The sequence below is a fragment of the Neomonachus schauinslandi genome, chromosome 2, assembly GCF_002201575.2.
Source record: "Neomonachus schauinslandi chromosome 2, ASM220157v2, whole genome shotgun sequence".
In the NCBI taxonomy this organism is placed as follows: Eukaryota; Metazoa; Chordata; class Mammalia; order Carnivora; family Phocidae; genus Neomonachus; species Neomonachus schauinslandi.
Genome location: NC_058404.1, coordinates 74,807,853 through 74,822,003, shown reverse-complemented (window position 1 = coordinate 74,822,003; position 14,151 = coordinate 74,807,853). Strand labels below are relative to the sequence as shown.

At 34.0% G+C, this 14,151-nt stretch overlaps 1 protein-coding gene across 4 annotated transcripts in view; it reads right to left on the bottom strand.

Annotated features, from left to right (window-relative positions):
- FBXW7 (F-box and WD repeat domain containing 7) overlaps positions 1-14,151 on the bottom strand; it is a 218,911-nt gene that overhangs the window by 5,776 nt on the left and 198,984 nt on the right. For all 4 annotated transcript variants that reach the window (XM_021699002.2, XM_044912870.1, XM_044912869.1 and 1 more), the window contains 5 exons: positions 10,482-10,616; positions 5,537-5,660; positions 3,008-3,144; positions 1,695-1,808; positions 278-459 (listed from right to left, as the gene is read on the bottom strand). In XM_021699002.2, coding sequence (XP_021554677.1) covers positions 278-459; positions 1,695-1,808; positions 3,008-3,144; positions 5,537-5,660; positions 10,482-10,616 — 692 coding nt within the window. The remainder of the gene's footprint in view (positions 1-277; positions 460-1,694; positions 1,809-3,007; positions 3,145-5,536; positions 5,661-10,481; positions 10,617-14,151) is intronic.

Below are 14,151 nucleotides of genomic sequence, written 5' to 3'. Positions count from 1 at the left end.
TAAAGCGCCACCCAAGATCAGAGAATAGAGTTTCAAGGAGGAAGCCAACGCCATTAAATGAAGAAGTAAATTTAAAGACAATCTCCCAATTTTAAGCCAATACGCTACTGCTTTGCTAGTACAGAAACATCTGAACTCTACTAATTAAAGTCTAATTTAAGAGGACAGTATCACTCTCTAATAAACACTGTATTATACAACTGAACTCTACACAGAAAGCCTCAAATTCACAAATAACAGAGGAAGAATTCCCAACCACTACAGGATTTTCCCTTACCTTTTTTCATGGAGATGCATACAGCGGACAGTGGAAGTATGCCCATATAAGGTATGTATACATTCTCCAGTCTCTGCATTCCACACTTTTAGAGTCCGATCTGTAGATCCACTAATGATGATATTGTCTCTCATCTGTGATGACCATACTCCACCTGTGTGTCCCACTAATGTTCTCAGACACTGGAAAAACACTTAAGATGATTACTTTTGGGTAGAAAGAAAAATGATTTACATAACATTTCAGTAGCTCATTAAAATTTGGGGTAAAGTTATTTATAAAATTTTATTGTTTGGCACATCAGAAAATAATTTTTCACATCAATATAACATGATACCATCACTATTTATTGCTTTGCTTATTCAGTAGCATTACATATTAAACACACAGATACAACTGAGGAACAAGTTTGTAGAAAGTAAAACACTTCTCATTAAAGTATGACAGCTCCAGCCTGGTCTCTGATGAAATAATGCTAAAACTGCAACTTGGTTTCTTCCATAGGAATGGATTCAATGAAAGAATGCCAACCGTGTTAGGTGTGGCTACATACCACATTTCATCTGAATCTGCCCCAAGGCAGTAGTTAGGAGCCAGGCAAGGTACTTCTAGACAAGTAAAGACAGATATTAAAACTCTGAAATAAATCCAAAACTAATATTACACTATGGAAATATGAAGCTGCTTTAAAAAATTTTAACATCCGATTCGGACTATTTAGAAGATTCTTGCCCAAGAATCAGCATGCTGTAAGACATTTTAAAAGACAGGTTTTTTTCCCTCACATTTTCCTCTGTGTTTTTTTAGTTGGTCAATTACTTAATTTATGCAAACGTTCTCCAGTGGACAGATAAAGATAAGTATTCACCACAGAACCATTAAAGTATAATACTGCATGCAGTGAAACTGATTGCTTGGACTGCTTTTTTCTTCAAACTCCTATTTAAATACTGTATCTGCTTTACTTTCATCTCACAGGGCTTGAGATAAGCCTAAATTAACATGATCTACTTAACTTCTAAACTACAGGTAAGTTATCAACAAAGCAGTTTACAAAGAAAAACAAATATCCCTCAATCATAGTTTTGAAAAAGATTAAAAAGGACAATATAACTGAGATGGTTAATAAAAGTGGGAAATATTAAGCCAAGAAAAAGAAAAAAAAAAAAAGATAAAGCACATCTGTAAAAATCATACAATAGCTAAGTCACAAAGACAGACAAACTATTTACAGGAAGAAACTAATGACATCCCTTATCCTGAGAAACATTATCTTTGTGCCAGGGGAAAAACTAAATTAGAAGCTCTGATATTTGTTATCGAAATAAGCTGTGGTCAAAAATGAACCCATGTTTTCCCTGGTTGATCCTTGCAAAGACATATACAAAAAGTGAAGTGTAGAAAGAAGTAAGCTTACTTTGCCTGTGACTGCTGACCAAACTTTTAAAGTGTTGTCATCGGAACCACTAACTATTCGGTTACCACAAAACTGCAAGCATGTGATCACATGATCATCATGTCCTTTCAGAACCTACAAGATAAATGTACAGATTAGAAATACCTTATTAAATTACGTCTTTTAGAATAATGGTGAAAAGAAAAATAAAGCCATAAATAGGAGCAGCAACCTACAGTCTATTTCTAAAATTACAATTTATATAAAACACAAAGTATCATCCTTCCTGAATGATGAATCAAGTATTAAACATTTTATTTTTTCCACATTCTATGATTTATATGTGAGATATCAACTATTAAAATTGAGTGATTCAAGACCTTTATGTTAAAACTTCATAAAGATGGTTCAAATACAAATGTATTTTATAATTATTTGTTCAAACCAAAAAAATACACATCTATGTTTTGCAATTTCACACACAAAAACAAAAGCACCTACAAACTAGAAAGACAAGAGTAACAATAATTATCAACTTTCTCAACTTAAAACAAGAAAGGCCTGCGGGCGCCTGGATGGCTCAGTCGGTTAAGCGTCTGACTCTTGATTTCGGTTCAGGTTATGATCTCAGGGTCATGAGATCGAGCCCCAGGTAGGGCTCCATGTTGGGTGTGGAGTCTGCTTGAGATTCTCTCTCTCTCTCTTCTTCCTCTGCCCCTCTCCCCCAACCCTGCTCGCACCCGCTCATTTCTCAAAAAAAAAAAAAAAAAAAGGCCTGTTATAATCTATACATATTAATATAACAGTATCTCCCCTAGTTGCTTTTTTCCAGTTATATAAATACATCTAAGAATTTCAAGCATTTTGCCACTATTTATATACTTGCAGTAAGACAGAAAATCAGTATTACGCTTAAATTTATAAAAATAAAACTCACAAGAAACACCCAAACACAAACTATTTACAAGAGACACCGAAAACACAAATGCATACTCCTCAAAAAATCATGTTCTAACTACATGGTCAGAGAGCAAGCAAATTCTTAGGTAAAATGTATATAACACAAAATTCAACAGGATATTCAGAAATTTTCATTTACCTGAGGTAGAATGACATGCAATTCAACTCATCTTTTATCATCTTTTACCATCAGTTGTCAGACTGGAGAAATTAGCAATAGGGGACTATTGTTCATTACATTTTCAGTTATTTAAAAATATACTGTTTTCTTTCTACAGGAGATAGATGTCAAGTTATGCTCCTGGCCAAGAAGAGCACACTAGGTACCAACACTGATCTGTGGTTGCTGTTACGTTGTGCCAGAGTTCAATTACCTTAGGAGATTTGAGTTCCCCTCGCCTCCAGTTAGTATCAATTCTGTGCTGCCTGATGTATGCGCTTTTCCACGGACTGTGTATGAAACCTGGTTTTATGACTTTTCTTCTCTTGATGTGCAATGGTTCATCAATACCTAAAGTTTTAAAGACTTAGAGTGTAACTGCTGTCACCAATAATAAAAACTCCACATTTTATAATACATCTCATTTCCTCCTATGTTCAAAACCACTGAAATGCAGGATGCTGTCCAATTTCTAACACTGTTAGTATAAAACAATAATGTAAAGTTTGCATTCCTTATGGCATGTTTTCATATTTTTCTCATTTCTTTCTCTAAATAATTCTATGAAATGTTGGTGAGGATGTGCAGAAATTTGAGCCCTTATGCAATACTTGTGATAATATAAAATGGTATAGCAGCTATGGAAAACAGTACTGTCGTTCATCAGAAAAATTAACCGTAGAATTACCATATGATCCAGCAATTCCAATTCTGGACATACACCCAAAAGAATTAAAAGCAGAAACTTGAACAGGTATCTGTACACACATGTTCAGAGCTGCAATCATTCATAATTGCTGAAAGGTGGAAGCAACCCAAGTGTCCACTGATGGATGAATAAGCAAAATGTCATGTATGTATGTATGTATGTATGTATATATATATACATACACACACACAATGGAATATTTATTCAGACTTAAAAAAGAAGGGAATTCTGACACATGTCACCACATGGATAAACCTTGAAGACAGTATGCAAAGTGAAATAAGCCAGTCACAAAAAAACAAATACCATATGATTTTACTTATATGAGGCACCCAGAGAAGTCAAACTCATAGAGACAGAAAATAGAACGGTGGTTGCCAGGGGCTGCAGGGAGGAGGACTAGGGCGTCACCATTAAATAGGTATGGACTTTCAGCCGAGAAAGATGAACAAGTTCTGGAGATGGACTGCGTAACAACATGAATGTACTTAATGCCACTGAACTGTAAACTTAAAAATGGTTACAATGATAAATTGTCTTAGGTATATGTTACCATAATTTTTTTAAAAAGTCATTAAAATAATGATTCTATGAGAGAAGGTAAGGCACGGATGATTAATCCCACTTCATGTAGTACAGATTTTTGAGAAGAGAAGGTTTCACTAAGTAGTCCAAGCTACAGACAGGGCAGAGGCAGGATCAGAAACTAAGTATCTTGTATCTTCACTTTTCACTCACCTGTAACCTCCTTGAAGGGGAGAATAACCTATAGAGTATCTGTCTCATGCTCTGTGATTATTTCTAAAAATTTCGGATTATCAGAGACAAATCATATTTTTACATTTTTTTCAAAAATATTATTTTTCTATATGCCTGCTGGAAAAAAAGTCCTTTCTTTAATTAATATGGAGGATACCTTCTCCTCTACTAAGAAAGGAGTTTTGTTCTTGGTTTTTGTTTTTTTACAGTTTTCAAGAACATAAGCTCCAGGATGGGAACAAAATGGGAGTTCACTACTATATCCCCAACATGTAAGAATGTCTAGCCCACAGGAGGTGTTCAATAAATATTTGTGGAAGGAAAGAATAGAATACGGAATATTTGAGTACTGTTAATATAATTTGGGGGTTTCCTGTATTCTATTTTATTTTATTTATTTAATGAGTGAGTGAGTGAGTGAGTGAGTAGTCATTTATTTAGTGTGAATTCCAGTCAGCGAGTTTCTCTCCCAAGGACAGTTGTAATTATACCTTATCTCTAATTATAAGTATTGGAGAGGCAGGATACCTTTCTCTTCCATAAAATCACTGGTAGAAATTCATATATATCTTATTTTATGCAAAAGTTTATATTTTGTTTGTCTTTTTTTAAATTGAGGTATAACTGACATACAATATTAGTAACAGGTGTACAGCACAGTGATTTGATACTTATATACATTACAAAATGATCACCACAATAAATCTAGTTATCCTCTGCCAACTCACAAAGTTACTACAATATTACTGGCTATATTCCCCATGCTTTCATCACATCTCCATGACTTACTTATTTCATAATTGTAAGTTTGTAGTTCTTAATCCCCTTTACACCATTTTGCTCCCCACCCCCCAAGCCCCCTCCCCTCTGGTAACCACCAATCTGCTCTCTGTATCTATGGGTCTGTGTTTTGTTTTTTGGGTTTCCTTTAAATCATCCTCATCTTGATCTTTTCATTGTTTGTTAATTGTACTAGAGACTGGGAAGCAAGTCAGATATATTTGCTATTAGTTATTAGTGCTCATTAAAGGGGTTAGCTCCAAGATTCAGCTCATTTGAATGTGTGGAATAACCTGTGGATTTTATATAAGTAGATGAATGTAAATGAAGACTCATTCTTGATTCTTCGATAGGCTACCGAAGTTCTCTTTTCTCAGTTATCTACTTTATTCTACCTGCACCTAAAACTTCTAATTTGTACTTTTTCTATTTGTTTCCAGAATCACTTTACTTTTTCAAAGTATAAAGATTTTCTCTTGTGGTTTTGAACCTTACCCTCTTCTTTGCATTTCTCTCTCCAGAGAAGGTTGTCTTCAGCCAAAATTCTCCAGTAGCGACAGGTCTGAGCCGCTTGTAGCAGGTCTTTGGGTTCCAGGAATGAAAGCACATAAAGTGCCAGCTATGGAAAGGAAAAAGCATAGAATACCCATGTTTTAAGTATATGTCTGTGTGGTGTGTGTGTATATATTTATAACATATAATTAACTTATATATAACTATTTTCAATAGAATGAAGTACTCCTAGGTAAACATAATTCTACATTCTAATTTTTAAAATTATGAAAGGCAATACTTTCTAATAGTCAGTCTTAAAAATATACCAGACTTAAAAAACTTACTCTATTGGTTTTTATGAACTTCACCAACTTCACCTCTTCAAGGAATACTTATTAAGCTTCTCTGCCTCTGCTCTTGCCTTTGTTCTGTGAGCCTCAACTCGAGAATTCTACCATTTATGTCTACAGGTATACTTTATTAGTTGCTTAGATTCTCTACTTTTCTCTCCCCACGACCATGTAAATTCACTGAAGACAGGACTTAAATTAAGAAATGAGATTTCTAGATATTCTGTGTGGTATGATTTCAGATCACTTCTGATAGATATAATTAATAGTTCTTTATCACGTCAAAGTGTTTATTATCACAATGATGAATTTTTCAAACATTTATACCCTTTAGTGTAAATGACAATAGGGGACAATTACTAAACTGCTCCACAGACATATAAAAGTAATTAGGTTCTAATTACTTTACATTGCTTATGGGGATTTTCTTGATCGGCCAGATAGATTTTTGAACTAGCTCTCTAAGTATATCACTGTTTGAACTAGCTCTTTATTATATCACTGATTTTAAAATTTTGTTTCCAATACTTGCAAACAATTTTTTTTCAGCATGTTTACTCAATTCAGGTAAATAAGGGAAGAGGAAAGAAGAAAGGGGGGAATGGTAGCTTCTGAGTATGCTTATCCAATTAGCCTCACTAATCACATAAAAATTTAAGTTATGATATTAGAATCAAAATGAGCTAAACACAGCAATAAAGTTTAGTTTTTACAGAAATTAAATTACAAGAATTAAAACAAACGATCATTCAAAGGGCCAAAGGCCAAATGGGAAGTAAAAGCACAATTTGAATTATTTTCCGATGCTAAACAGTAATTACATGACATAAATTATGCTTACCCAAGAACTTTGTATATAGAGAGATCATCATTAATCTCATATTTTTTGAGTACATTTCATATAGAAAATACTCCAACCAGTCAGTATTCAATTTAATACTACTACTAATAACTGACAGTGAAAGGCTTTTTGTGGAATAACTATTTTGGTCTATCAGAGAAGCCCATTCAGTCTGAGTCATTTTAAATAAAAAGGCATAACTATATTCAGCAATCTACGTATATGTGTATATATACATACACATATATAAGTACGCAAACATATATATATCTCAACATTGTACTTTTTTTTTTTTTAAAGATTTTATTTATCCATTTGACAGAGAGAGAGAGACAGTGAGAGAGGGAACACAAGCAGGAGGAGTGGGAGAGGAAGAAGCAGGCTCCCCGCTGAGCAGGGAGCCCAACAAGGGGCTCGATCCCAGAACCCTGGGATCATGACCTGAGCCAAAGGCAGACGCCCAACGACCGAGCCATCCAGGTGCCCCTGTACTTTTTTAATGGATACTCCATAAGTCACTTAACTTTGAAATTATCAATCAATCAAAGCCTGGGTAAGTTTGCTCAGTGTCAGTATAACAGTAATGGGATAACACCATATTCTTCTTCTATGTGAAACTGATATTTAACATAGAAATTATAAGGGACAAAGTTATACTGGTAGAAAAGAGATGCTATTTAGTGCCCAAGATATTTAATATGGTCATATAAAAAGTCTATTCTTTGCTTAAGTTATCCAGCTGAAGTAGAAATTAGGTAATTCACAGAAACAGTCAGTGGATCTTAAAGGCTAGAAAACAAATCCAGAGCACCTCAGATTTCAAAGGTACATCCCAAATCATCGGTTATAATATCCTTCATTACTGGTGATTGTGAGATCACCTAGTCCAGTGTCTGCATGCATTAAAGAGGAAAGAAACATTTAGGTGCTAAAGAATGTTGAAGTGTTAACTCCACAGGTAACTGGCACACTTTGCTTTAAAATAGCAAAGACCCTAACTCAACCATGAACTTCAACTTATTCTATTTAAATCTAATCAGTTCTATTCAAAACATCGAAGTATTTCAGAAAATACACACAGCAAAATAAAAAATATGAATAAGAAAATCAGAACCAGTAAAAATATAAATCAGAAAAGGTTTAAACCAGGGGAAAGGAGAACACAAATATACTGGCAACAGTATATTTACATGGTTTTTTAATTAAACTGCCAACCAAAAAGGGAATGGCAATTAGTTTCACAATTCTTAGTGTTTATTATGGGGAAGTACACCAGTTCCTCAAAGGAAGCAAGGTTTTGTCATGTGGGGTTCCTTATACGGGACAGAGAGTGGGCATTGTCCTGAACTACATCTCTAGATCACCAAAGCAGGGGCTTACAGGTTTCTTGCAGACAAGTAAAATGGTCTGGCTAACGCCGCGTCGTGTTCATTTGTCTTAAAGGTAAAATCTAGATTAGTAATTCCTCCTAAGGACTTCCACTAGACAGAAGCTCTCAAATTGAAAATCTCCTTCATATAATTAACTTTTCCTTGACCAAACTTGAAATTTCAGTAACAGTTGCTATTTTTTGTTTTTCTCTTATGTAACCTATATAAGAGACCACAATATTGTATCTGAGAGGTAGCTAACACTTTCCCAGAATTGCTGTATTTCCATGGACTTAACTAGTGAAAGAGGGGGAAAAAGAATAAAGAAAATGTTGGCTGATCCTATGTTAAAAATTTAGGTTTTACTCTAGGTCATCTACTATATCATTATGCTTTTCTTGGTATTTACTTACAAAATAAGGATAAGGCTGTTTATCACAAGCCTCCCATGTGAGACTAGTGAGATTTTTATCAAGGTTTTGAGATTAATACGTGTGGGTAAAGAGCTCTGAGATTTGTTGAAAGGAATTATAAGAAAATTATTTTAAGTCCATTTCCTGACATGAAGGTAATGATGTTTTAAATAATAATAGTATGTAGTCTCTGATAATAGTTTCCTTAAGGATTTAGATCTATACCATTATTTCTCCACATATAAAATAAGGCATTTTTTTTCAAAATAGGAAATGTTTCCTAGTAGTTGGAAAAAAAGGAAAACACAGATGATCTGCTAAGTCAGGGTCCTCTCTCATTCTCCTGTCCAGCCTCCCTTCTTTTTCCTCAGGTAATCTTTAAAAGAACAGTTAATCCAAGAAAATCTTTATTGCACTTAGACCAGTTATCGATAATTTGTGCTTAATTCTTAGACTCTTAAAAATATTTCATATTCTCCTAACTTTAAATCACATTTTATGTGTCCAAAAGTTACTATGGAAATACAAATAAAGTAAAACGAAACAAAACACTCACCATTCTTAGATATAAGGGGACAAATGAGACTAAGCAAAAGTCTATATTTTAATAAAAATACTACCTTCTAAAATAAGGAGGGTATCCAAGGAAACCATGAAGAATATATTAGAGGTGACTAACTTTACTTTCAGTCACATACTTAGAAAAGTGCTACCTACTATGAATGTCCTTCTGGAAGCAAAGAGAGCTTATGTCATTTCCTAAGCCAATTCCATTCAAAGTGTTCAGTTTTAGAATGAGCCAGCAAGAATAAAAAAATTTTTTCTGGGACAATGCAATTTTTTTTTTAACCATTTTAAAAAATCATTCCAAAGCAGAAACATTTCAGTTTGCTTTTTCCTGGAGTAATGCTTAGTTTCATACATTAAATATAAAACTATTTTATTCATATCCAATGTGAAATTATTATTGGGACTATGTCTACTGCCCACAGGATATGTAGAATGGTTATTCACTCCTTTTCATATTTGAAGTTTCAAGATCATTTGCAGTGATATACTATCATTTTATATATTGTCTTCTTAGCTGACATATAATTAGTGGCACATATATAATTTGTGAAAATATAAACCATGGTGACATTGATTATTTAATCTTACATTATTTGCTGATAGAAACGAAACTGTGAAGCCTATAATATCAATAAAAGAACTACATCTAAGCTATGCCTCGTTTATACTGCCAAGAATGCCCATATGATCAAAATCAATCTATGATAAAAAATAGTGTCAGTTCACATGAAGAGATAAAAGCAAATGGGCATAAGTAATTCCAAAAGAAATGCTATAAAAATGTAATCAATGAAGGAAATCGGTAATTGCGCGTGCGTGTGTACGTGTGTGTGTGTGGGCGGGGGGAGATGGGGCAAGAAGAGGGATGATTAGTAGAAAAAGATATACATGTGAAATTCCATATATTTCAAAACAATTACACAATGTAAATTAACAGAGAACTACAACTCACAGAATCACAAAACTATTAGGGACTATTAGGGACTTTGGATAAATAAACAACAAAATAAGAAAAAAACTGCTGTTTTAATAAAATCAGAATTTCTAAAAAATCTATTACTATATATAATAAATGTACCATGACAACTAAAGGTTGGACTTTAAATAACCTGGAAAAAAATCATGATAAAGAAATAATCAAATTAATGGAACTCAATAGCTTACTCATATATGACTTATTGCAGTGGTGGAAAGAAGTCAATCAGTCCATAAATATACTTTACTCTGAAAATGATATTAAGTCATAGCAGCTTATCATTTACAGCTCTCTTTAACACTAATTAAGAGTGTTAAACTGACAATACTGAATACCATAATTAGCATGGCCATGTTTAAAGGTGGTTGCTGTTGAGTTTTATTTTCAAATAGCACCCAATGAAGAATATAATTGATAGCCCTTACCTCTTTAGGGAGCAAGGAAATGAAGTCTCGTTGAAACTGGGGTTCTATCACTTGCATCATATGTTTTACTTGGGTTGGTTCACAACTATCAATAAGCTCGTCTAAAGCAAGCAATTTCTCTGGTCCACTCCAGCTCTATCAAAAAGGAAGTAGAAATTTTTATTATTTTTATAGATGTCTCAAATTATAAGCTCATAAAGGAAAATCCACATTTATACATAACATAAAAGGTGGCTACTTATAGTGAAATTTTCTCCAAAAGTCACTGACGTGATAATCAGTCTCATCAAATTTACTAGCTACCTTTATTTTGTAAAATAAAAAGCAGTCATGGTTTTGACAAATATTTTTGCACTGCATTATTTATTATAAATGTTATATGTTCACCTACCATCAAAATACTGGCTGAGAAACCAAAGTTTTATTTGGAAACATCAACTTGGCTACTCGTAAATAGGGTATTTTGAAAGATGATTTTCCTTTCTCTATATTCTTTCTAGTGGGCACCATAAAATTTGATGGCGTTAATAAGGCACTGATCTGAGAGTTAAGAAACTGGCAGCATCGCTTAGAGAGAAATTAATAATTGGATATACTGCACATCTGACAAACGCCTGTGGCCCACAAAATAAATGAGCTTTGATTTATTATGCGAAAATAATTTCAGATAAAAAACAGCAAAAATATAAAACAGTAACTAACTTAGTAATAAAATTAGCATATGAACAAAAGGGTCAGAAACAAAGTACTACAAAAACAAAAATACATCATAATACTTTAAAAAATATGAGCCATTTTAAACTAGACTGGAGGATTATTTAAAAACATCTTTTTTTTTTTTTTTTTTTGCCAGTGAGGAACATCTGCACAGAATACCATGATTCCTAAAAGGAAAAATTAAAAAGCCATGTGAATAATTTAAAATGTTAGAATTTCCCCTCACAATAATCACATAAAACATTTAAATAACCTTGTGATATTTAAGTGAAAGAACATCCTTGAGCAGGATGATTTAAGTACATTTGTGAATTAAGATGTCCATTTTGGAAGCAGGTGAAGAGAGAACAATAGGTGGGGTTTGGAGCCAGAAAGATCTGAATTTTGACATTCCATTTCTTGCTCAAACCAGGAACCTGGATTTTCTAACATGTGAAGTTGATAATAACTGAAAACTGAGATATACTGAGGATACAGGAAGCCTTATTTAGAATGCTTTTTAAAGTACTTAAAAATTTTTTTACCCCTTTAGAATCTACAATGAATTTCCTTTCTTCTTTTCTACCGTAAAGTGTAGATCATGTTAATACTATCAAATATTTCAGTAGTATTCCTCCCAGAGCACTCATCACAAACATTATCTTATTTAATCATAAAAACCCTGGAAACATTCCCATTTTACCCCCAAATAGGAAGAAACACAGGCTCTAATAAATCCTTTTATTTCTCTATATACACACACCTAGAACATTCTCCTGGAGCACTCATCTTGTATCCTTTTTAGTTAGGGTGAGGATTGATACATAGAAATAAAAAATACTCAGACACATGTATCTGCATACACATGATCAATTAAAAGCAGTTAATTTGAAGTTAGATTGTTTTATTCAGTTTTCCTCACACAGCTTCAAATCCTGGTTCAAAACTTACTCTTTGACAAAACTTAACACTGATCAATCTCCACTCATCTCTGATCATTTAGTGTCAATACTATAAAAACTCTGATTTGATTTACATTCCACATAGGACTGAAGATGGGTTTTCATAACATGTTGTTCCTCTGCATCTATATTATAAGGATTCATGGACACTAGTATAAGGACATGCCAATTTGGGTGACAGACAATTTATGCTGACTAGATAAAAATGCAGCTTTAATTAATTAACTTCATAGCATAATAATTTTTTAAAGATTTTATTTATTTATTTGAGAGAGAGCAAGAGAGAGAGAAAGCAGGAGAGGGAGGAGGGTCAGAGGGAGAGGCAGACTTCCAGCTGAGCAGGAAGCTGGATGAGGGACTTGATCCGGGAACTCTGGGATCATGACCTGAGCCAAAGGCGGATGCTTAACTGAGCCACCCAGGCGCCCCTTAATGCAAACTTCTTAAACCCCTTTGCATATATGAATGCCTGCCCTAAAAATAGTTTATGGAAGTGTTTATGGTTAAATTTTGATATAAAAATAAGGATATCGTATGTAATCTTTTACAATGAAAAGAGTAAAAAACCTTTCAACATATTACTACTCTATATACTTTACATAGATTAATGACATTAATAGCTACGATGAATATTTCTACTTGAAGGTAATATATGTGTTTGATGGTTTTTTTTTCAGTAAGTGTATTGTTACTGTTTTCTTAAGAAAGGAATAGAAAAGCATTATCAATACATGATACATAACTGTGTCTTTTATCAAGGGATGTAGAATGAAAAAAGCCAGAACAGAAGACAAATAACTGATTCAGACCTTAAACACTAAAAACTGTGTCAAAAGTGTCTATATCCTTAAGGAAAAGTCCATGACAAAAACTATGCCTGAATAGCACAATGTTTCTAGGACTTTAAACAATGTTTTGTTTTGTTTTTAAGATTTTATTTATTTATTTGACATAGAGAGTGAGAGAGCACAAGCAGGGGGAGTAGCAGGGGCATTAGGAGAAATAGGCTCCCCGCTGAGCAGGGAGCCTGATGTGGGGCTTGATCCCAGAACCCTGAAATCATGACCTGAGCCAAAGGCAGATTCTTAACCGACTGAGCCACCCAGGCACCCCAACAACGTTTTTGTTTTAAACACTATTTAACAAGTCAAATAAAAAGTATACCTTGATTTAAATTATACATATATTCAGCAGATGGTACTTTGTGACATTTTATTGAAAAGTACACCACTGACAAGGATTAGCATCACAGTCTGTAAACTAGATCGTAAATGAGACTGTTTCCACAAGCACACATATTCAACAGTCTCATTACTCACTGAAATCACATCTCTTAGATGGTTCCAACAAAGGTATGAGCCATATAGACACATTCCTCTCTCCAGCCTGGATTTCTTCCCTGGACTCCAGTCCACTATATAAAATTGCTTACTCAATATGTATTCTTAGATATGTAACAGAAACTTAACATTTCCATGATCTTTCTCTTCAAATATGCACGTTCACAATCCTCCCTATTTCCGTAAAATGTAACTCCATTCTATTAGTTGCTCAGGCCAAAAACTCTGGAATCATCCCTGACTGTCCCATTCTCACCACTGTCAGATGGTTCTGGTCCATCAACAAATTTAAAAGTTTTAAACCTCAAAATATATCCGGAATCTGACCATTAACTACATTGGTCTAGCTACTATCATCTCTCACCTGGATTATTCCTATAACCTCTCAGCTTCCCACCTTTGCTCTCATCGTTCTGTTCTCCACAAAACAGTCAGTGATACTCAACTCTTCTGCTTAAAACCCTCTAGTGGCTTCCCACTTCAAAGCAAAAACCAAAGTCTTTAGGTTGGCCTACAAGGTTCTAATTTCCTACTCCTATCCCTCTTGTTTTCTCGCTTTAGCCATAAACACATCAAGCATGCTCTGCTTCAGAGCCTTTTCACTTGCTGTTCCTGGAACATTCTTGCCCTTGATATCCACATGGCTTGCTTCCCTATTTCCTTCTGAGACCT